A 25,516-nucleotide genomic window follows, 5' to 3' on the forward strand; every position below is an offset into this window, starting at 1 on the left:
CCCCAAAAGCTGGAAATATAGGAGGGGCTATACCCCTCAAAAATTGAAATAGAAGGATATCTTTCAACATAGATGCCTATTGAATTTCCTAAAAGTGTGACAGCTAGTCCTTATCCTATAACTCCTTCAGAACCGCCATAAAACAGCTCCTGTCTGCAATTTGTATTAAACTGGTATAGAAGAGTCTAAGCTTAACACCAGTCAAAAAACACTTCAAAGACACTCGTGCTTTCGAAGGTGTGATTAATATCAACATCTTTACTGTCCAATACTTCGATATGAAGGGGGGTGAAATTATGACAGGAAATTACTGCCGTCCAAATGACTCCCCAGACACCAGTCAAAAAACACTTTGTATTTGAAATAGACACTCGTGCTTTCTAATCTAAGGTGTGATTTGGGGCGCTGCAGATGAATACAAAATTAATATCAACATCTAAATACTGTCCTGTATCGATGTATTGGACTCTCCTGCAATACTTCAATACGGAAGGGGGAAATTATGACAGGCAATTACTGCCGTCTAAATATGACTCCCCAGTCAAAAAACATTGGGGCCCTATAAGATGAATTCAGAATGAATATCAACATCCTAATACTATTTGAAGCCTTCAAATAGGGACAAACCAATAGAAGTCTATGTACAAGAGCCGCCATTGGACTGGCCCCATGAAGTGAAAGGAGTTTGCGTAACGATTACTCTATGGCTCTGCCTCTTAGAGTAGCTCTGCCTCCACTAAGCCCCCATCTGCATCCATGGCTTTTGTATGATGTTCACCAGTTGACCCACTAGATGGCAACGTGGTGTAATATTTCAACATAACCAGAAGCAATTTAGGTAAGAGAAGTTTATTAACAATAAAATACAAAACCAGTCATGTTCATTATTTGCAGCAGTAAAAAGTGTTAATTGTTTTAACCCCCTATACTTGGAGTGATTTGAGGTCAATTTAAAAGTTGTATTTTCCAATGACTTATTAGAGTGACTGACAGGTGGCTTGTCAAATTACATTGGATTTTGCACTGTCCCAAACTACAACAATTTATTTTTAATTGGACACATTGTCGTGTGTGTGTGTACCATATTCCTAACTAGTTCTACTTAGCTTTTCATTCGTTTTACATAATTAACATGGAAATCAGGTAAAACGTTTTTTAAGGTGCCTATTTGTTAATTTAGCTGACATAACTCTGGTCCTCCCAGTGGAGATCTCAGTGTAGTGTGGCTGACTGGACCAGTCACAAAATTGCTTGCATCTTTTAACAGATTCTTTCTCAAAACACTTCAGAAGAACCTTTTACAGACTGTTTGACTAGTACAGAAGAACCTTTTACAGACTGTTTGACTAGTACTAGTACAATGAGTATACAAGCCACTATTTGAAACAGTGGCTTGTATACTCATTGCACTAGCCAGCCACTTTGTTTCTACAAAACGCATCCTCAAAAAACTAAATAATAATCATAAAACCTTTTATTTAAGGTTCAATTCCAGATTAAGCATATTTCCACATGTATGCTGTTCACATGCACTACTTACTGTAAGCACAGCCATCTGCATATGGGACAAAGGGATGCTATAATTCCACAGCGTGAACCAGTTAACTTAAGCACTTAAAAATACCTTACAAATTGTATTAAATGGTTATAGAATCATGATCCCCAGCCCAGTAACAAGTAGGCTTGCATTCACAGGATGAATCAAATATGAGCATCGTCATATCTCAAGACAAAACACTTTCAACTGAACGATATTCTAAAACAAGTCAATAAAGAATGCTACACATTGTTAAAAAAATTGCACTTTGGTCTATCAAAATACAAAAGAAATATAAGAACAATAACTTAACAAGATCTCATAAATAACAAATGAGAGACTGTCATGCTGTGATGTCTAGCTTTATCAGTTACCGTGAAAGCAAAACTGAGAGCAAGGCTTTAATTTGCATACTGTATACACACTGCCCGCAACAGGGAAATCTGAGAACTCCGCCTCTTCCACAGTCCACTCTCTCTTTTCATTTCATTTGAGTCAAGCTATTAAGTTATTCTGTTATACTAAAAACGCTAGCTAAAGCAAACAATTACAGTCAATATTTTGTATTTTATCAGTGCAAAAAAGAAAAGTCTTTCTCAGATCACACTGACCCACAATAAGTTGTGAGTCCATCATTTACTAGTAAATTTTACGGCATGAGCACATCTGCAGAATAGCACTTAGACTGTTTAATTAGTGGTATTCAGACTGTAAGTCCCTGTGAGATGGAAACTTAATATAAAGAACTGTTAAGTCCCATCACACAGACAGGACTAGTTTGTACTTGTTAGGGAAAAGGGTAGATAAGATGGTGTACAGTGGACTGATGACACCGAGCTGAAATTACAATGTCACTTGCCGAATACATGCTCCCTCAATGTGAATTGAAATGATTCCACGGGCCATAAGCTCCCGTTACAGGTTACTGTATATTTGCTCCATTTTCTGAATCCACTTGTGAAAACTTGTAAATGCAAACAGATACTCAGGGGAAACACGAAAAAATAACACTCAAATTCTTGCTCCATTCAAACAGACAGCACCATTCACCATTTGAAACAACACACGGTATGGCGCCTAAACCCTGGTCGTCAAACTTTTGTAGGCTACAACTGGTTTTCTATTGCATTCAGTAATTGCATTCACGTGTCCTTCTGGTGACCTCATCATTAAACAGAGACCTGGGACACCTGGTGAAAACCACTTCATTATCATGGAAGAATTCCATGGTCAATGTTCACTTTTCACAGTGGACATTTTGACGTGTCATTAATATTGGTAAACGCAGCTGAGCATAATATCATATATGTTTGGTGTGTTTCTTTTAAGTGTTGCTTTGTGCCAGCATCAAGTAAACTGTACAGAAGTTGTGCATGCTGGCACACAGTAAGGGCTAAAACGACAGCGCAATTCACGTTATTACCGTCAGCTGTGTTCACCAACAAAACATCCTGTCTGTGAAAAGTGTCTGATGTCAAAGGAACAGAGCCCGACATAGGGACAAAGACGGAAGCAGAAGTGCAATCTTCCCCCAACAAAACAATGGCAACATCATAGTTTGTACATAAAACTATTCATTAGCTTACTGGTTCTGACCATAGCAGCACCTTTGATTTTGTGGTAAGACAAGTCTCATCCAGCGATAAAATAAGAGCATAAAACAAACTTCTAAATATTTAGCCACGGTGAGGTTAATTTCAAAATAAAATGTGACTTATGGAGGTGTGGTATTCTCATATTTTAGTGTAATAAAACAGTGTATAAAAATATATTGATTTGTTTTAAAGGAACATTGTACTACTTAATACTTAAAATCCGGAATATATACATTAACATAATTATTCATACATATTTCATACAATTGTTTGCATAATAGGGTGAAAATGACAAACATCCTATTTTCAGGAAGATGTGAAGATAAAGACAACTGTAAATTTGGGCAACAACTTGAACTTTACAAATAAATGTGACAACAGAGGTATGAAGAGGGCAGAGCCCATTGTTCCACAATGTCCAACACAACACAGAGCGGCTACTTCCACTGTCAAAATAGGCTGGCAAGATGCCATTCGTCAATAACGTTTAAACTAGTTTAAAACAAAAATACCCATAACAAACGAGAGTTTGTGGGCAGGAGGAGGCAGCATGTCTGTGTGTGCATCTCTGTACATGTACTGTGTGTGTGTGTGTGTGTGTGTGTGTGTGTGTGGTCACTGTGGTGTGTGTGCTTGTGTGTGTACATGCAAGTGCATGCGTGCGTGTGTGTGTGTGTGTGTGTACTTGTGCGTGGTTGGGATTGCGTCTCAGCAAACACACACTGTGGTCTTTCCATGCTGCTGGAGCAGGACGGGGACATTGTTGGACGTCTGTTTCTGATCATTTTCCTCCGTGTGCGTGTCCAGGGGTATCCTGTCACCGTGTCTGCGACACGCTTTCTTGGTCGACTGGGAAGCTGCCAACGCCGCTGGTCCATCGACAGTCCTTTTGCTTCTGGTCACCCTGGAGACGGCCCCGAGCCCCGGCCCCTGGGAGCAGCCCTCGGTCAGAGGCGAATCGGAATGGGCCGGTTCCATGTCACTGTCCATCAGGAGTGGGGCGAAGGGGCTCGACGCCGACAAGGAGAGGTCATACAGGCTGCTGCTCCCCGATAGGCCATCCATTCGTTGCAGCGTTGGGAGGAGTTCGCAGACGACGGCGGGAATATCCACCTCTGGAAGACGCTGTGGGAGAGAGAGAGAGAACAGATCATTACATTATGTTTTGAGGTAGCCAACAGTCACAACAGCTACAGTATGTACATAAAGACCTTTCCCTCAACGCTTCATCCAAGGTGTCCATTGTGTGTCAAGTTTTTCCCCATGTATAACATTTAAGGACACCCATAGACTTAAAAGTATAGATAGGTCTTGAGTGCCCAACTTCTCGACAACACTTATTTGCTTGGATACCGTAACGCATCGTCATATGGAACAAAGGTATCATGGAGGCCCCCATGGATTGATTATTTCCTCCTCTGTGTTTGATATAGAAGCGTAAGTGTAGCTATCTGTTCTATACATTCATTTCTATGAAGGGATGAATACACTGCATTTGGTTGACCGGGGTCCCCCAGGGGTCTATACTTGGTGCCTCCTTTTATCCCTCTACACCAAATCTCTTTGACGCAAATAGCCAAACTGCTACTTTCGTAGAATGTTCGCATATCTATGCCCAGAACCTTCCTCCGGAGAGGGGCATTTTGAGACTTCGGGGAGCATCTTTGCCACCGTGTATAATCCCCCTCACACTTGGCTCATCCTTTCATCTCCGCTGTGCAGCCTCACCTGGATAAGCGGTGTGTCTGAGCGGGAGAGGGACGCGGGGGGGCACTGGGACACCTCGGCCAAGTTCACCAGCACCTCCTCATGGTGAAGTGTTTCCTGGGAGATACCGGGTTCCTGCAGGGCGATGACGATGGCACTGGTGTTGTCGGCACGGAGCATCCTCTGGCGCCAGCGCAGAAGGGCATGGCTGACCAGCTGCCGCGCGCTGGACACCCCGCACGGAGCCTGTAGGAGGGCGGTATGGTTACACCTGACCATCCACGCTTCAATATGCATTTTTAACATACAGCATTACCACTTTACATGCATGCATGTACTGTTGAATTAGCACTGTATCTGGGTCATCCAATGAATCCAAAGTGAATACAACAGTGTTGCTTGCAACCACAAAAAGAAAACACATTGTCCCTCATTTATCAACTCGGCGTATGCCAAAATATCGGCATTTACCATTTCCGCAAAACCTTGAACTTGAACGTGAGCCAGGACAAAAATCATGTTTTTGGTCGGGAGCTGTCGTACGCTTTGTCCTCACCTGTTTTTCTGTCGTAGAACAGTGGAGCAGCATTGTTTGACCAGCTGAGACCAGGCATCGAAACATATGTATTCACTCCTAAAATGTTAATATAAAACTATAGGCCCACATGTAAAAATAAATAAATAAAAAGAGAGATTTCCAACTTTACAAGCAATTAAAATCGTGCAATTAAAAACAATATAACATGTTTACAATGTACTACAAACTAATCAGATGCCTATATAATCCCTGTGATGTATAAAAAAATATTTAGTCATAAATGGACTGCACGCCTTTATTTCGAAGTGACAATGACAAGCATACAGCTTGCCTATTTGCAATTGTAGGCTATAGGCATAAGGGGCTAAATCATTCACCATTTAAATAAGTGCTTTGACGGGAGGACGAGATCGCGGCGTGCGTCGCCAGAACACATGCAAGGCTTGCATGTGTGCTGGTAGCCTATGTGCTGGCGACGCACGTGAAGGCCTGCATTGCAAGTTTTCATCCATATGTTTATGATTCGTTCATCAATGATCAAATCACGCCATAAACGTTGATTATGACTACCTTGACGACATGCTATCTCTCATGCAGCCAGGCATCACTCACCCACAGCACTTATCACAGCAGTGCACAGTCTCACTGATCGCCTTCGCCGTGCACTGCATGCGCACAAATGGGTAAAATTAATATAGGCCTAGCCTACAAACGTATTCCATTCATGGCGATGCGATGTGTCATGTATAGCCTTGAGGTGCGTGCATGGACATGACAGCAAGGCAAGCGAGGTGAGAGGGAAACAGACAGGGTAGGCCTTTATTTAATTTATTTAATTAATGCAGGTGTTCTTTATTTATTTAAGATACAACACACCATGCAGTTGGGCTTGCAAGTTGCGTGAGCATGCGTGTGTGTGTGTGTATGAGAGAGGGGGGTGAGGCGGTCGTATTGCAGTTGTTCATGTCGCAAAAACGAGGGCGAGGCTTGATCTCATAGGGCGTGCCAGATAGATTTCAGCCGTCACATTTATTAACGTCGGAATGAAATTAAGGAAGGATCAGTTTGCGATCACTTTATAAAGGCAGTGGCGACGTGGGTGTACTACGAAACCTACACTCTAATTTGGGGCAGATTTTACACTCAATTGATAAATTAGTGAATTTGAGCTTGATCGTCCATTTTCAGCAAGCGACACCATTAGATTAATAAATTATCATATAATTAGTCTACTGCGTTGACAGGTAACCAAGGTGTTGTCTGTTATTGTCTTGACTTGCTGTAGCATGAGCTCATTCAGAAGTTTTGTTATTTCTAACACAGAAGCTCGAACAACTGACACATGACAGCAGAGACTCTCCCCCTCTCCTGTGCAAGCGTAACTCGCACAGTGAAGTCAGAGTCTCACTAGCTGCGCTTACATGGACACCTTTCTTCCAATCTGATTAAAATAAACCCGATTGAAGGTTTTGGATCAAGTGTTTACATGGGGCAAGTTCAATCCGATCAGGTGTTTACATGTGCACACACCAGGAAGTGGGAACAATTACAAACAAACAACACATTATTAGCTGATGCCAACTAGTGGTAAGTGGATGTACAGGATGAGGATGAATAATTGACAAGACTGATTGGAAGGCTGTGATACAATGCAATACTACTACTAGTACTACTAATAATAATAATAATAAGTACAGTACAGTGTAGTAGGCTACAGTACAGTAGGCTACGAGTACATCTCAACTTCCCATCATGCACCTGTGCACAGTGTGAAGCTGAACAGCGCCACTTTGTCACCTGTTGGTACTCTAAACAGACAGACAGACAGACAGACATACATAGGGACACACATTGCCGTTCCTTGGAGTGGCTGCACCACTCAATAATACATCCTGCCACACTAATAGCCAGTGCAACACCCCATCCTTTGTCCGCCTTCTCCTACCAAACCACACCGTTTGCACACATCTCACCATGCACAACATGCCAACATGACAGCATGCCTGTCCAGACATCACGCACTACTTTGCATCCATGCATACAGTACAATACCCATTTCTATGAAAGAACACATTCTTGCGCAAGACCAGTCCAATGGCGCATTGTAGTGTACGGCCTTCACAGTCATACACGCGTTACATGAACCAACCTCGCTGCCTCTGCTCCACACCAGCTCCCCCTCCCCCTCTGGCTGCTGTGCCGGACAGGCGAACACTCCGTCTCCACCTCAGTAACAGTACGCATCGACAAACAAACACCATGTCGTGTTGACTAGACTACACTAATAAGGATCCATGACGTCCACCGCCAGCAACAACACGCCGGAAACAACCCGAAAAGGACATTTTGTATCACATAGCGGGGCCGGAGTGAGTGAGTTTACGCATTCTTCCCTCCCGCCTTTTACACACACCCGGGGTAACGGGCCAGTTCCGGCGAGCCGACCCGCGTCCAAAACGGTAGAGAGATGACAGAGATACCATGTGGGGGGCCCCGGAACATCCAGACCCCAGGAACGCCCCCCGGGGGGGGGGGGGGGGGGGCGGGCCGGTTCCGGTGTGCCGCACCACGTCCGAAACGTTTGAGAAATGACAGAGCTACCGTGTCGGGGTCCCTCTTCTGTACTGTACTGTCACTGTACTGTACTTGCACACCCAAAATCATACAGTTAATATGTGTCATTCACCCCATAATCTCAGTGGAAATTGGGGAATATGTTGTGAAATAAAGTCAGATTCTAAAACTGGAATTTGGGAGAATGCCTTATTTTTTAATTATATTATTTATTTTTTAAACCATGATGGCATGTAGGCATAGTTATATTATTGGATATCAACTTTCTTCAGCCAAACAGATCTGCGATGACAGAGGCAGCGGGCAGCGCATGCAACTTCAGGTACTAACGAGTGATTTCTCACATACATCATCCATTATCTCAGTGGCTGCAACATGTACTTTTATTTATTTATAGGCCTACTTTTTATTTGAATGGGAGATTTTCGGCAATATAGTGCTGTGTGTGTGTGTGTGTGTGTGTGTGTGCACACGTGCGCTCGCAGAGAGAGAGGGAACGAGAGAGAGAGGAATACCGCCTCATCGCACTGCCAAAAAGGAGGTTAAGCAACAGAAATTGCCCGACAATTTGATGTGCAGAAAGAACATATCAGATTCTAATCGGGTTAAAAAAAAGTCTAGACCACCCCTCTGCACCCGATTAGAATTTCAATCGGGTGGCGCTTGATCAGGTATATTTAGGTGTATACATGGATATTTTAAATCCGGTGTATTTAAAACCTTGTTTTAACCCGATTAGAATGGGAAATGTAAACATGCCTATTGGCTCTGGGTGAAGTGAGTGACAGGTTTGTTTTTTCCATTTTTCTTTTTACTGTGCCGAAACTGAACCAAAGCCGTGACCCAAAAACTGAGGTTAAAACTGAACGGTGGGCTAACTGAAGCACTGCATCCCAATTTTTTGTCATGTTCGTGATTTATCACATTTAATCCCATTCTCAAGTGAGTAAGCTGCTAAAATAAAAAAAATGTTCAAAACAGTCTGGAAAACATTGAACCATCTGCGGGTCGGCGAAGGACACTGAAAGGCATCCATGAAAAACATTTAATTAACACGCTCTGATGCATGTGTGTGCGGTGAACCACAAACAACAATGGAACACATCATGAGATGTAGCTAAGCCACAATGTACTGGAGATGACCTGTCCGAGCAAAATGCCACTGGAAAGAGGTGATATAGAGGATGGCCAGACACGGAGGAAGAAGAGTGCCGACCCGGGCGGTTAGCTCAACTGTCTGGGCACCTAGGCTGCCAAGCCAGCCACCGTGTGTCACTCCTCATCTCTCCCCTTTCCTGTCTATTACTAATTACTGTACCCTATCAATAAAGGCAATTTTTTTTTATATATATATATATATATATATATATATATATATATATATATATATATATAAACAAATAGTACCTCCCTCAATGCAAAGCAAGGTATCCAATATCCATGATGACAAGACGACTGCGGTCCTAATCTGTTCTCATGCTCCACTCACCATGGACTCATCGTTGTCCTGGCACATGGAGACGGCGTCCTGCGGTGGCACCATGTTCCACAGACCGTCACTCCCCAGGATGATGTAGCGATGCTTACTGGGGTCCAGGACCACCACACTGGTGTCTGGTTCCGGGGACACGACAAACTCCCCACTGTAGAAGTCATAGCTCCATAGGTCACCTGCAGTGTGAGAGCATCAGATGAAGATTGTGTATTTTGCCCTGCTACTAAAAAGATCATGGATGTTTTATTTGCTGTTCCATAATGTGACATTGATGTAGTATTGAAGTGTAATTTCATTTCTGCCTCTTGGCCAGTTCCCAACTTGTAAAAGAGACGCAGTCTCAATGTGTTTTTACTGGTTAAATTAAGGTTAAATAAAAAATAAAAGTGGCCAGCGGGAGAACCTAGTCTACTCCGTCTACTGACCCCGGTCAACCATCTATCCTCACCTGAAGGTTTCATTGAGTGCGCTTGTGTTTTTATTTACTTAGCAATTACAGGTTAATCTCCTTGGGAATAGTATTCTTGAAAGAGAGGCTCAACATGAACCCTTCAACCAGCTGAAAATAATTGAGAAGCAAGATAACGCACTCCTTGGTTAACGAGTACAAGAACAGAAGTCGATCATTCTCCATTTACATTTTGGACAATAACGTCAAACGTGGCCTAGCCTGTGACAGCGCGTTGTGGGTTAGAGTCCCAATCCTGACGGTCTTTGCTGCGTGTCACTCCCCATTTCTCTCCCCTTTTCTGTCTACCTACTGTAATATCAATAAAGGCATAAAAAGCCCAAAAATAAATCAGGAAACAAAGAAAAAAGTGTAGACGACCTTACCCAAAGCTCTGGCCACGGCCAGGAAGGGGATCTGGTCGATGACAGTGCTGCGGCGGACAGGGCCGTTGTGACTCAGTCTGGGTCTCTTCCACACCACCCGGTTCACTCCAGACTTCTTTATCACACTGAGAAGAGGAGAAAAGCCAGTTAAATACTCCTTAATAACCATATTAGCAGGGCACCCCGTGACTAATGGCCTACTCTGTGAATGTGTACTGACACACATAATTACAACACCCGACTTTGATTCCTGTCCCAGGAGGATCTGTTGCACATCCATGATCACATCACACCTCATCTCTGTGTCAATGAAGTATAATCTTTACATTGACCACATAAACTAACTTCAACTACAAAACGGCACTCATCTGAGCCTATTTCCATTTGAAGAAAATGCTAAATGGCAGAAATTAAATCTAGTCTGGCTGAAATGGCCATGGTTTACATGGGGAGTTTCGTCATGATCCGAGATATCCCGGAGGGAAAACTTTTCATTGTTGTATGACCTACAGTACAAGAGCAATAGGCCAAAGCGTGAATCGGCCCATTATCAACACATTCAAGACGATTTTCTTCCTTGGCCAACTGGAGTGTGCATGAACAATTTCACGCCGATCAGTCCAGTGGTGCCCGAGAATAGCTGCTCAAAAACATAATCCCTGACCCAGCTGTTATGGCCTGGCAGAGATAAATATTAATATTTTGGCTTATCGACCAAAGTGTCAGTGGATTTAATTAAAAAAACTACCAGACAGGAGGTTTTGTACCGGCCAAATAGATTGTGTTTTGCTATGTGTTAATATTACTATATAATACACGTATATGTAATTTCCAATATCAAACAAAATAAATAATATTTGAACATTTATTTTTACTGGACTGGGGCAGACCTGCAAACTCATGAGGGCTGAAAGGTTTGACAAGTTCCAAAATCCAACCCCATTGGGCGTCCAGGCAGGACATGGCTTGATGATCTACCCTGGTAAAAGTATACCGTTATCATTTAATGACATACTAATTATTATACATTTTTGAGGGGCGCTAGCCCCTCCTATACAGGTTTAATGTTTGTCATTAGTTTTGTTTTATAAACACCATTGACAATGAAGGGACAATTTACGTCATTTTGTAACTCATTACGTCATATTGTCTCTTTATTGTTAATGGCATTTAATGTTTGTTTTACATCACCATTACATCACCTAATCAACATGAGTTAGACTTTAATATATTAGCGCCCCTCACAGGTGTGATTTTTTCTTTTATGGAAAACAAAAAAGAGGTAAGAAAAAAAAGACAAAAGAGAAAGAAAACCCTCATACAATATTACATGCCATATTGACTTGTACATTTCCTCATTGTAAAGGGCCTTTCAAACGTGAAGCGATATAACTATAGTTTGTTTTGGTTGCAAAACACAACGATAAATAATGTAATCTTCCTACTGTCTTTTCTCACATGCTGTGATTTTTAACTACAGATATTATTTGTTCTGAACTATGCGCCAACCTGTCAGCAGCATCACTATCTTATCAGCAGACTTGCTGGAGACACAGTAACTGAGTAACAGATGCTGCCCACTGAGCGAGATACTTGATTTGCTATTGTGCTCATTGCAGGAACTTCCATCTTTATCACAGAGCGTGAGGGAGGCTTGAGGGCTGCACGGAGGTTTTGTAGAACTATATTGTTTGCTCTGTGATGTCCTCACTTACCCTTTAGTTAATGCAAATGGCTTGGGAAGTGAGAGAACTACATTTTGACATAATTCAGTATTTCAGCTTTATTTTTGCTCAGACGCATCCCTAGATGTCCTGAATTAATTTGGAAATCACGTCCAAAAAACACAACGTCGGAAGGAGCATGTATTGAACTTTAATCAAATTCCTAACATGACACTTTCTCTTCTGACAGAACTACACATCATTCCAGGAATTCAACTCGGCCAGCTTCTGTTATTGCTGTAAAAAAAAAACTATAATGATCAACAACTATTATTAACTTCCTGGGTAGCTCACCTTCCCCCCAACCCCTCGATGCGCTCTCTTTCACGGGGCAGCTCAGGTTTGTGGTCCTGGGTGACCTCGACAGCTCTGATGAACTGGTCCAAGGGATCATCCTGGACACCAAGGACCACCGCAGAGTCCCCTACATGGGCCACATACATACGCTGGCCCCTGATGATCACCACACTGGCCGTCGTGCCGGATGTGCTGGGGAGCCCTGTTAGTGTCTTTGGCCACTCCGCTAACGGGAAAGATTAACATATAAACAGAATGAAAACACACACAATAGTAAACATGTGCCCTTCACAATCCAAAGATGTTGTGCTGAAAAATGAATGCCTTCTGCTACAAACATGGCTGACAAAATCTCTCGTCTGGCACACCAGAGTTGGATCAAATTCTCAAACTGATATTTTCAGATCAATTGCATCAAGATTCAGCCTCAAATGTTTTCAGAAACACATTAATGGACTGTTTAGGTTTAGGCTAAATAAGTCCTATGATTTCAGAGATTGTTTTTATCTTAACTCTCCCCGTACCCCTTCCTGCAACCTTCTGTTTGATTGATGCTAGTGACTGACCTAGATAATACTATGCAGACAGACCGTTTTTGTTAGGCTGCTTGTTTTTGTTCTTTTAGATAGCATGTTATTCAAACAGATGCTAGGTTCAGAATCATTGATTACCTGGTATCTTAAAGTTTCAATGTATATATATATATATATTACTATTTTCACAGTATATTGTGAATTATTGTGGATTTATGCTAAATACATACATTTCTGTCAGTTACTGTTACACTATCCCTCAGAGCCCAAAGGTGAAATAACTACAATTTTGCTGTAAAAAAGGTATCACCCTGTTATTGTAAATGTTTCAAAGTGTATTTAATGTTATAGGCTACTTAACAAAAGAATGACCAACAGCTGTACCACAATAATCATATGAATAATCATATGAAATGAAAGTCTACCTTTTGGACACAGTCTCACGGTGTGGCATGAAATGTTTCAGTGCATCATGTGTTCTCTGTACACAAATGACACAACCCCTGGTTTGCTCAGCTGTTCAGCCCACCACATGATGACATGTCTGGGCAAATATGTATTATCATTGTTCAGACACAGGAGGAAGCAAGCAGACTCCATTGCTGTGTTTACTTCAGATAACCAATACACAACATGAATGGGGCTATACAATATGAAGCCTACATCTACTAATATTGTTATGCAGTGGTGGAAGCGAAGTATTGTGCTTTCATCGTGGGCTTTTGGGAGTCTTGGGACCACCATGGAAATAAGCCTCTGGGCTTTACTGTGTATATTCTTTTGAAGTATGTGTGTGTGTCATTGTATTTTATTACATTACACCCTTTTCAATAGCAATTTCAAAGGTGCTGTAATATATAATCATTACGGAGAACCCATTTATACGCTTGAATTGTATAGCGTTTGGCTTCCAGTTCCAGTTTTGTCTGCTTATTGACTGTTGTTTTTGGTTTTTGATAAGTTGCTTCCAATTTCACTTTTTGATCATGTATGCTGTTTGAGTTCTCTATGGATAAAATCGGTTATTATCGGTATTACGACCACCACCGGCACCGGGGAGATCACAAATGTGATTGTTACCTTCCACTGCGTGTGTTTCTTGGGTTTTGTGTTTTGTCCTCCTTGCTTAGCCAGCAATCACCTATCAACTGTGGTCACCCCACACAGTTTGCCATAGGCCTACCAGAAAAACATTGCTCCTACTCTGGATCTATAGTGCCCTGCCTAGACAGGCGGGACAGGTAAGACATGGGCCCTTACAACACTACATACAGTATCTACGGTTGTACGGTTTCTTCCTACATCCCCTGGCAGTGGCTTATTTGTGTTTTGCACCTCTGTGATTTGTATGTAAATATTAATCTAAAGCAGAGTAAAAAGCACATGACACCTTTTTGACTAAAAACCTGTGTTGACTCCGTTATTTGCACCTTCAATGCTTGGTATCCCTCTGCTAAAATTATGTTGCAAAGGCAAAGCTATAGGTTTCGTAATAGTGATATTGCTACTTTTAGTAACAAAACTGGGGTTCCACCGCATACATTGTTTTTCTTAAAGTAGTTGGGTACTTGGGGAGGGTGAATAATTTGGTGTGGATTAAATAAGGCCTGAATTCAGGGCCAGGCTGGATCTAAACGGTGTGCCCCTCCACTCCAAAACCACACACACACACACACACACACACACACACACACACACACACACACACACACTCTCTTATGTTCAGTTTACATTGTTTCACGTCTATAATTTGCGGCAAACAGTAAATTATCACAATTTCGCGTTAGAATATATCAAAACATCTCCAAAAACGTACGTAGCTTTTTCCACATGGCGTGATGGCAGGCGACAAATCCTTTCCGTATGGCCGAGCACACCTCCTCGTCGCACTTGGACCAGAACCCCCGCTGTTTCTTTATGAACTCCCACAGATAGTCCCGGGCGAACTCCGCCGCCTCCCGGCCTCCGTGGCCATCGAAGACGGCGAAGAAGGCCACCGAGCGATGAGGATGCTGCTGCTCCTCCTCCTCCTCGCCGCCCGGCGCGGTGGACGGTACAGACCTGCCGCCGCCGCTGCTTTGGTCGTCGCCGCCGTGTTCGAGAAGTGCAACGCACATAGCGGATGGTGGTGCACACGGCGGCGGGGGGGTCGTAGTCTCGGCGGGGTCTGTGGTGGTCCGGTGCTCTGGGTGTTGTTGTGGTGTTGTGTCGCCGGCGGCAGCAGCAACAACGGCACCATCAGCGAAGTCACCGACCGGACCGCCGCCCCCGTCTTTCTCGTCCGCCCTCGCCTCGTCCTCTCCCGGCTCGGGCTCCACTACGACCTCGGTGACGTCCTCCATGTATTTCCTGCCTCCCTGGTCCGTGAACACGCTCACCCGCATCAGTAGTGCGTTCTCCATGTTTTGAAGTTTCAGTATTAGGGGTTGTGTTGATACCATACAAAAAGGAGAAAGCCGTAAAATGTGGACAAAACGCGGATGTTTTTTTTATCGCAGCAGAGTGAGTAGCCTTTGTTTATTTTCCAGCCCAGTAGGCATGCTCAGACATGCTAGAACCCCAACGCAGTGACGCCAGAGAGAGACGTCCTCGTCGTCTTCTTCTCGGGCATTGCGACACACAGTGAATCAGTGATGGTAGTTAGTTACTGCCCTCCAAAGGCCCACATCGTGACCAAACATTATTTATTGTATAGTATACCTTAGCTTTTAATTGTTTGAATACGAATTCAATCACCACTGACAAATTTGACAATGGATCAATCGTCGTCACATCACAGTTTACAAGTAGGCGAAAGCTTGTGAAAATCTCAATTGTGCTTTAATTGTAATTCTTAATGAAAGCATTAATAATTAATTACAATCCAATAATGATTGTAAAATGGCAATCATATCATACAATCATATTATTATTTACATTAATAGAATTAAGTGCTTTATTGATCCCGAAGGAGAATGTTTTCAAGTTTGTTCATCCATGATAGAAAAAGAGTAGCCTGGGCACCATTCCATTTGGTAACAAGACAACTCACCCTTTTTCCACCTTTAAGTGAGTTGTCCGGACTTCTCACCCCGAAAGTCCAGACAACTCACTTCACTTTCGGGGGTGAGCTGTCTTCATTTCCGGGATGAGTTGTCTTCACTTTCGGGGTGAGCGTTGAGTGATTCCACTCATTTCCTTAGTACAGACAACTCACCCGGCCATGTCAGAAAGTGTGAGTTGTCCAAATATTGTTGGGCGAGCTCGAGCTGTCCGTCTTTTCCCTTTACTAACTCGGGTCGGCACCCTGACCGTGGTCCTGTGGGTCTGGAAATTCCGGGGACCCCCACACAGAGTTGCACCACTCACTTCACACAGGTGTGATTTGTTTTTAATAGTTCACCAATAATGATCTGGGAGAGATAGGATGCTGATAGTGAAAAACGTCAAATAATGACCGACATATCCGTCGGACTCTAGTAACAAACATTCACTAAGAATTTTGACCAATGGAATAGTCCTGGATATTTTCAAAATGGAAAAATTAACATACATGCTAAGAACTAGACTAGACAATTTCTACCAAATTTGGAACAACTGGATAGTGCACAATGCCCCTCTGAGAGCGGACTTCATGTGATCTCACTGCCTGCTTTATGATCTTTGTAGAAAATGTTTAAGACATCCTTCCTCCTCTCATGGTCGAAGCTGTGTAAATACTTTCTTTTTTTTCTTCTTTTTCTCCTTCTGAAATGTACAATCTGAAGTGATATTGTCCTGTTGCCCCCGTTTAAGTGTGGACTTGATGTCATATGTAGCTCATCTGAAGAAAGAGGATTATATACAGAGACATTGGAGATGGAGCCACTTGGAGGGGGGTTGAGGGGGGAGGGAGGGAAGAGGGGTGAAAAAAAGAAGTTGGGAATTGCACTTGTGTCCTATGTGTGCATAGAAATGCTGTCTATACTGTACTGCTTTTTCCAAATAAAACAAATATTATAAAAATACATAAATAAAATAATTGTGACCAAACCTTTACTCTCGTCGATGTATCTTTTGACTGACCACACATAATGTTGCCACGCACAATGGAAATCTGCAAGGACCACCGACCATATACAAATATTCTCAGGCATGGTCACCTCTACAAATGTTAAAACATTATACAATTATCACAATTTCCACATTATGCCTAGTGTCAATAAGCCTTGAACACAACCTTGTCGCGTGATTTCTTTCTACGTCCAAGCATAGACATGGTAACTGCCTCCGTTTGGCCTACAGACACTGCCTGTCCTCCGAGATGCAAGAGTACTCCGTGGTGGGAAATAATACAAGAGAATGGCAACACGCAACAGTAACTTGTAACTTTAATTTTTGTAGAAGAGCTCCCGACCGGATCATACAGACTTTTGAAACAGAGACCAGGCTTTCCTCCAAGGTGGTGGAAAGCCTGGTGAGGCGAGGTTACATGCTGGATAGTCTGCTGCAAGGTTATTTTTGCAGAGTAGGCCTAAGCATGAGATGGGACCGAGGCTACAAGGTTACTCCGTGGTGGGAAATAAATAAATATCTTTTTAGTATTAGTTTACTCTAATTAGATTAATACACGATAATCGACACTAACACTTTAATTTAGAACACAGCCAAATCAAATCATATAGTTGTTCAATCGGTAACAAGACAACTCCCCCTTTTTGCACCTCCAAGTGAGATGTCCGGACATCTCACGCCGAAAGTCCGGACAACTCATGAGATGTCTTCACTTTCGGGGGTGAGCTGTCTTCACTTTCGGGCACTTTCGGGGTGAGTTGTCTGACTGAATACGTATACCCTTTGAGCTCTTTTATAATTATACTTTAGATTATATTAAGGATAAATGGGAAATATTCAGTAGTACCTTATCTTCCTGAATTACGGCATAGATCCACTGTTCTTGATTTCTCCCTCTATCTGTGTGTGTGTGTGTGTGTGTGTGTGTGTGTGTGTGTGTGTGTGTGAGAAACTTCTGAAGAAATGTGTAAAACTGTGTTGGCAATTTGGCCATAGATGTTAATATTACCTGGACACTCACCCTCCTAATTTGTTATCTCAAAATGGCTGAATGGTTATATAAGGTTTTTGTACAGCTGTGAGACTCTGAAACAGTGTTTCACCGGATTTTACTGTTTGAATTACTGTAATGGGTGCCACGGAAAGTACAGACAACTCACCCCGCAATGTCAGAAAGTGAAGACAACTCACTGGGGTGAGTTGTCTGGACTTTCGGGGTGAGCTGTCCGTCCATTCCATTTACCAACTCGCCCAACTTGCCCCAGCGGAGAGTACAGACAACTCACCCCACCATGTCAGAAAGTGACATCAATCAATTATTTAATCAAAGCAACAATATTAGTTTGCCTCTTCTACAAAAATTAAAGTTACAAGTTACTGTCGCGTGTTGCCATTCTCTTGTACTTGTATTATTTCCCACCACAGAGTAGCCTTGCATCTCGGAGGACAGGCAGTGTCGGTAGGCCAATCAGAGGCAGGCGGGGCGTTACCATGTCTATGCTCGGCCTGATTCCATCTTCTGGCTTGGAACCACGACCACCTCAAACTTCACCTTGATACAAGAGAGTTACCGTAGTACAAGGGAAAGAATAAAAAAACATGTGTAAATAAGTAGGGCTGTATCATGATTATTTCAAATATTTGCTTCGATTACAATTTATGAACGATATAAAAAGTAGTGAAAATAGAAGATCTACAAGCCTACAACGCTAGATCAGCTATTTTTGTGTGTGCCACAATAGAGGGTATGCGTGTGACATCATACCTGAAAGTTATGCAGAACGCCTACTGAGTGGCAAATACATCCAAACAGAAAAGTCCTATTTGATTGCATTAAACGTTAAACAATATTAAACTCATTTCGCCACTCACTTTGCCACTTGATTTGCCACTCACTTTATGCATGCACATACCCTCTATTGTGCAATAAAGTGATTTCATTAGCCCTTTAAATATGTATGAAACCACTGTGACTCTGTTGGATACATTAACCCCAGCATCTATATGCTGGTGAACAGATTTGGTGTAGACAGAAAAGTTAAAGATGGAGTACCACCATTTTTTCCACCCTAAAACATGATCATCAGGTATTATTACAATATAAGGGGGAAGAACTTTTTCCAAAAAGTGTACAGTATTTGTTAAAATCATGCTTTTATATGGACACGCCCACCAGTTCATTAAAGGTGATATAGACAAGTTTCCAGTGTTTGTACACAGAAGCGAGTGAGTGTTTCCAAACAAATGCATATCTAGCTCCACCCCCCTCCCCCCCTCATTCTATTGGCTGAGCCAGGTCACTTCACGCTATGGGATTGTTGTTGCTGCTGGGACGGACGCTATGGTTTTTGCTTCGTATGGCTAAATATGACATTACAAAACTATGAATTTCTATCGATATCATAGTTACAACAATGACATTGAGTTGACATGTTTTTTTAAGGGTAACTGTAGCATAATCGCAATATCACACCGAGTCCCGTAAATGAGGAAGTAGAGGAGACTCACTGGCTCTCAATTCAATTCTCTTTTATTTGTAATCGTGCATATAAAACATATTGCCCCTCAAATGCCCCATGCCACTACAGCATCGTTCATTCATGTGAACTACTCTGTCCACGGTTATTCATTGCAATGAAGAAAAATCGCTATGATGATCCGCGACGGCCTGTCACCGTTGGCGAGCACGGGTTGAATGCATGCTTCAAGCCGGCCGGCAGGCAGGCAGTCGCCGCGGTGGAGCGGCGGTGCAGGGTGAAATACTATTACTCACTTCCACTTACACCATTTCAACAAATAAGCACATACAACCCACATGAACGAAAACGATATTGATATAGGCCTAAACAGGAGATTTTATTGGGGTCTGAGTTGTTCTGTGACTAAGGATCCTCTGAGTTCTGTGGGCTTATTGCTGCTGGTGTTGTTCAGTTTCACACCACGCAACCATGCACTATACATAGCGATTCTCATAATTCCAATAGGCTTACATATTAAATCATAAACATACTATTTCACATGAACAATGTTAGTGAAACTAAGATATGGGGATATTATACATTGCAATTGAAATCGCAAATCGCATCGCATCATTATAATACTGCAGTGCTGGGTTGAACACACAGTCACAGCCTCGCACTGCAATTGGCTAAAAGTTTAAATCCCCTCCGACGTCCCGAGTAGTAAACTGTAGTGGATATAAACAGCGCATTCAGCCACAGGGGGGGAAAGGGGGAGTGTGCTGTTGCAGGAGAACACCTCAGCATCATAATATAGGGAAAGATACAGGGGGAAAAGGCCAAAAGAATACATTTATATATATTTAATATTTTGGCTGAAAACTTGTCTATATCACCTTTAAGTATGCCTGGTCTGCCTGGTGGGTGGTGATGGGTGGTGATCCACCTGAACTGAAGCCACACCCACAGCTGTAGTTGTATGATAAAGGGGGAGGGGTTAGGGGAGGGGCTGATAGTGTGGTGTCACTATATTACTGTTTACTTCATTGGCCCGTTTGACTGTCAAGGGTTCAGCCTCCAGGAAGAAACCCTAAATACAAAGTTAATACACCATTGCACATAAAAACAACACCAGGGTGTCTAATGAAGTACTGTCACCTCATAGACACATGAAAAACTGGAAAAATACAAAAATTGTGGCACTCCATCTTTAAGTATGTCACAACCCAGGTTTAAATAAAGACTAGAGGATCAAGAAGTGACGACTGCATTATCCATACTAGTACTTTAAGAAGCGTATCCTCGAAGCTGCTCTCCTCGAAGCTCGTCTCCACAGTGACCTCTTTTAGGCATTTGGCAGACGCTCTTAATCCAGAGTGATTACATTAGGCAAGAACAAAAAGCATGCCAAAAAGCCAAAAAGCATACCTCCCAAGATCATGCAGTGACATTACAAAAAGCACGAGAAAACACAATCAAATATGCTACTGAAAAGAATACAGTTAAGTGGACAATGTCACATGATTATACACCTTACCCACTTCATACCTACCGTACACAGAAAATTAAGCGTATGTAGTAATGACAGGAAACATTCTTCTCAACATTACCAGTGGGCGAGCTGGGGGAAGGGCAAAAATGCAAGTCTGAATTTATTGCTGGCCTTGGGAAATGTAATTCCATCATCTTTCATCTTACCTCCTCTGATGGAACAAAATGTTCCCAATGCCTCCAGATCGAAACAGATACCTCGGCTTCTCCCCAGCTTCATGTCCACCTTCATGTCCACAGACTTCACATCAGCGTTTCACTCAGTTCCTTCCATCATTCGTCTTCCCTTTTTCTGGAGTTCAGCCTCTACCTGTAAAATGACACACACAACAAGATGATTATAAGATCACGCAGTGACATTAAAAAGAGCACGGGAAAACACAATCAAATATGCTACTGAAAACAATACAATTAAGTCGACATTGTCACATGTTATACACCTTACCCACTTCATACCTACCGTACACAGAAAATGAAGCGCATGTAGGAATGACAGGAAACATTCTTCTCAACATTACCAGTGGGCGAGCACGGGAAAAGGGCAAAAATGCTCGTCTGAATTTATCGCTGGCCTTGGGAAAATGTCATTCCATCATCTCACCTCCTCTGACGGAACTAAATGTTCCCAATGCCTCCAGATCGAAACTGATACCTCGGCTTCTCCCCAGCTTCATGTCCACCTTCATGTCCACAGACTTCACATCAGCGTTTCACGCAGTTCCTTCCATCATTCGTCTTCCCTTATTCTGGAGTTCAGCCTCTACCTGTAAAATGACACACACAACAATATGATTATAAGATCACGCAGTGACATTAAAAAGAGCACGGGAAAACACAATCAAATATGCTACTGAAAACAATACAATTAAGTGGACATTGTCACATGTTATACACCTTACCCACTTCATACCTACCGTACACAGAAAATGAAGCGCATGTAGGAATGACAGGAAACATTCTTCTCAACATTACCAGTGGGCGAGCTGGGGGAAGGGCAAAAATGCTCGTCTGAATTTATCGCTGGCCTTGGGAAAATGTCATTCCATCATCTTACCTCCTCTGATGGAACGAAATGTTCCCAATGCCTCCAGATCGAAACTGATACCTCGGCTTCTCCCCAGCTTCATGTCCACCTTCATGTCCACAGACTTCACATCAGCGTTTCACGCAGTTCCTTCCATCATTAGTCTTCCCTTTTTCTGGAGTTCAGCCTCTACCTGTAAAATGACACACACAACAAGATGATTATAAGATCACGCAGTGACATTAAACAGAGCACGGGAAAACACAATCAAATATGCTACTGAAAACAATACAATTAAGTCGACATTGTCGCATGTTATACACCTTACCCACTTCATACCTACCGTACACAGAAAATGAAGCACATGTAGGAATGACAGGAAACATTCTTCTCAACATTACCAGTGGGCGAGCTGGGGGAAGGGCAAAAATGCTCGTCTGAATTTATCGCTGGCCTTGGGAAAATGTCATTCCATCATCTTACCTCCTCTGACGGAACTAAATGTTCCCAATGCCTCCAGATCGAAACTGATACCTCGGCTTCTCCCCAGCTTCATGTCCACCTTCATGTCCACAGACTTCACATCAGCGTTTCACTCAGTTCCTTCCATCATTCGTCTTCCCTTTTTCTGGAGTTCAGCCTCTACCTGTAAAATGACACACACAACAAGATGATTATAAGATCACGCAGTGACATTAAAAAGAGCACGGGAAAACACAATCAAATATGCTACTGAAAACAATACAATTAAGTCGACATTGTCACATGTTATACACCTTACCCACTTCATACCTACCGTACACAGAAAATGAAGCGCATGTAGGAATGACAGGAAACATTCTTCTCAACATTACCAGTGGGCGAGCTGGGGGAAGGGCAAAAATGCTCGTCTGAATTTATCGCTGGCCTTGGGAAAATGTCATTCCATCATCTTACCTCCTCTGACGGAACTAAATGTTCCCAATGCCTCCAGATCGAAACTGATACCTCGGCTTCTCCCCAGCTTCATGTCCAACTTCATGTCCACAGACTTCACATCAGCGTTTCACGCAGTTCCTTCCATCATTAGTCTTCCCTTTTTCTGGAGTTCAGCCTCTACCTGTAAAATGACACACACAACAAGATGATTATAAGATCACGCAGTGACATTAAAAAGAGCACGGGAAAACACAATCAAATATGCTACTGAAAACAATACAATTAAGTCGACATTGTCACATGTTATACACCTTACCCACTTCATACCTACCGTACACAGAAAATGAAGCGCATGTAGGAATGACAGGAAACATTCTTCTCAACATTACCAGTGGGCGAGCACGGGAAAAGGGCAAAAATGCTCGTCTGAATTTATCGCTGGCCTTGGGAAAATGTCATTCCATCATCTTACCTCCTCTGACGGAACTAAATGTTCCCAATGCCTCCAGATCGAAACTGATACCTCGGCTTCTCCCCAGCTTCATGTCCACCTTCATGTCCACAGACTTCACATCAGCGTTTCACGCAGTTCCTTCCATCATTCGTCTTCCCTTATTCTGGAGTTCAGCCTCTACCTGTAAAATGACACACACAACAATATGATTATAAGATCACGCAGTGACATTAAAAAGAGCACGGGAAAACACAATCAAATATGCTACTGAAAACAATACAATTAAGTGGACATTGTCACATGTTATACACCTTACCCACTTCATACCTACCGTACACAGAAAATGAAGCGCATGTAGGAATGACAGGAAACATTCTTCTCAACATTACCAGTGGGCGAGCTGGGGGAAGGGCAAAAATGCTCGTCTGAATTTATCGCTGGCCTTGGGATAATGTCATTCCATCATCTTACCTCCTCTGATGGAACGAAATGTTCCCAATGCCTCCAGATCGAAACTGATACCTCGGCTTCTCCCCAGCTTCATGTCCACCTTCATGTCCACAGACTTCACATCAGCGTTTCACGCAGTTCCTTCCATCATTAGTCTTCCCTTTTTCTGGAGTTCAGCCTCTACCTGTAAAATGACACACACAACAAGATGATTATAAGATCACGCAGTGACATTAAACAGAGCACGGGAAAACACAATCAAATATGCTACTGAAAACAATACAATTAAGTCGACATTGTCGCATGTTATACACCTTACCCACTTCATACCTACCGTACACAGAAAATGAAGCACATGTAGGAATGACAGGAAACATTCTTCTCAACATTACCAGTGGGCGAGCTGGGGGAAGGGCAAAAATGCTCGTCTGAATTTATCGCTGGCCTTGGGAAAATGTCATTCCATCATCTTACCTCCTCTGACGGAACTAAATGTTCCCAATGCCTCCAGATCGAAACTGATACCTCGGCTTCTCCCCAGCTTCATGTCCACCTTCATGTCCACAGACTTCACATCAGCGTTTCACTCAGTTCCTTCCATCATTCGTCTTCCCTTTTTCTGGAGTTCAGCCTCTACCTGTAAAATGACACACACAACAAGATGATTATAAGATCACGCAGTGACATTAAAAAGAGCACGGGAAAACACAATCAAATATGCTACTGAAAACAATACAATTAAGTCGACATTGTCACATGTTATACACCTTACCCACTTCATACCTACCGTACACAGAAAATGAAGCGCATGTAGGAATGACAGGAAACATTCTTCTCAACATTACCAGTGGGCGAGCTGGGGGAAGGGCAAAAATGCTCGTCTGAATTTATCGCTGGCCTTGGGAAAATGTCATTCCATCATCTTACCTCCTCTGACGGAACTAAATGTTCCCAATGCCTCCAGATCGAAACTGATACCTCGGCTTCTCCCCAGCTTCATGTCCAACTTCATGTCCACAGACTTCACATCAGCGTTTCACGCAGTTCCTTCCATCATTAGTCTTCCCTTTTTCTGGAGTTCAGCCTCTACCTGTAAAATGACACACACAACAAGATGATTATAAGATCACGCAGTGACATTAAAAAGAGCACGGGAAAACACAATCAAATATGCTACTGAAAACAATACAATTAAGTCGACATTGTCACATGTTATACACCTTACCCACTTCATACCTACCGTACACAGAAAATGAAGCGCATGTAGGAATGACAGGAAACATTCTTCTCAACATTACCAGTGGGCGAGCACGGGAAAAGGGCAAAAATGCTCGTCTGAATTTATCGCTGGCCTTGGGAAAATGTCATTCCATCATCTTACCTCCTCTGACGGAACTAAATGTTCCCAATGCCTCCAGATCGAAACTGATACCTCGGCTTCTCCCCAGCTTCATGTCCACCTTCATGTCCACAGACTTCACATCAGCGTTTCACGCAGTTCCTTCCATCATTCGTCTTCCCTTATTCTGGAGTTCAGCCTCTACCTGTAAAATGACACACACAACAAGATGATTATAAGATCACGCAGTGACATTAAAAAGAGCACGGGAAAACACAATCAAATATGCTACTGAAAACAATACAATTAAGTCGACATTGTCACATGTTATACACCTTACCCACTTCATACCTACCGTACACAGAAAATGAAGCGCATGTAGGAATGACAGGAAACATTCTTCTCAACATTACCAGTGGGCGAGCACGGGAAAAGGGCAAAAATGCTCGTCTGAA

At 42.7% G+C, this 25,516-nt stretch overlaps 1 protein-coding gene across 1 annotated transcript; it reads right to left on the minus strand.

Moving 5' to 3' along the window:
* Window positions 1-846: 846 nt before the first annotated feature.
* Window positions 847-15,385, minus strand: ppm1da (protein phosphatase, Mg2+/Mn2+ dependent, 1Da). Its single transcript, XM_083773603.1, has 6 exons — window positions 14,651-15,385; window positions 12,299-12,527; window positions 10,281-10,405; window positions 9,441-9,622; window positions 4,861-5,085; window positions 847-4,257 (listed from the first exon to the last, which is right to left on the minus strand). Exons 1-6 carry the CDS (start codon window positions 15,273-15,275, stop codon window positions 3,841-3,843), a joined length of 1,803 nt encoding a protein of 600 aa, XP_083629729.1. The 5' UTR covers window positions 15,276-15,385; the 3' UTR covers window positions 847-3,840.
* Between the last annotated feature and the right edge of the window lie 10,131 nt (window positions 15,386-25,516).

This window comes from Protomyctophum parallelum (genome assembly GCF_964188405.1).
Source record: "Protomyctophum parallelum genome assembly, chromosome: 9".
NCBI classification, from domain to species: domain Eukaryota; kingdom Metazoa; phylum Chordata; class Actinopteri; order Myctophiformes; family Myctophidae; genus Protomyctophum; species Protomyctophum parallelum.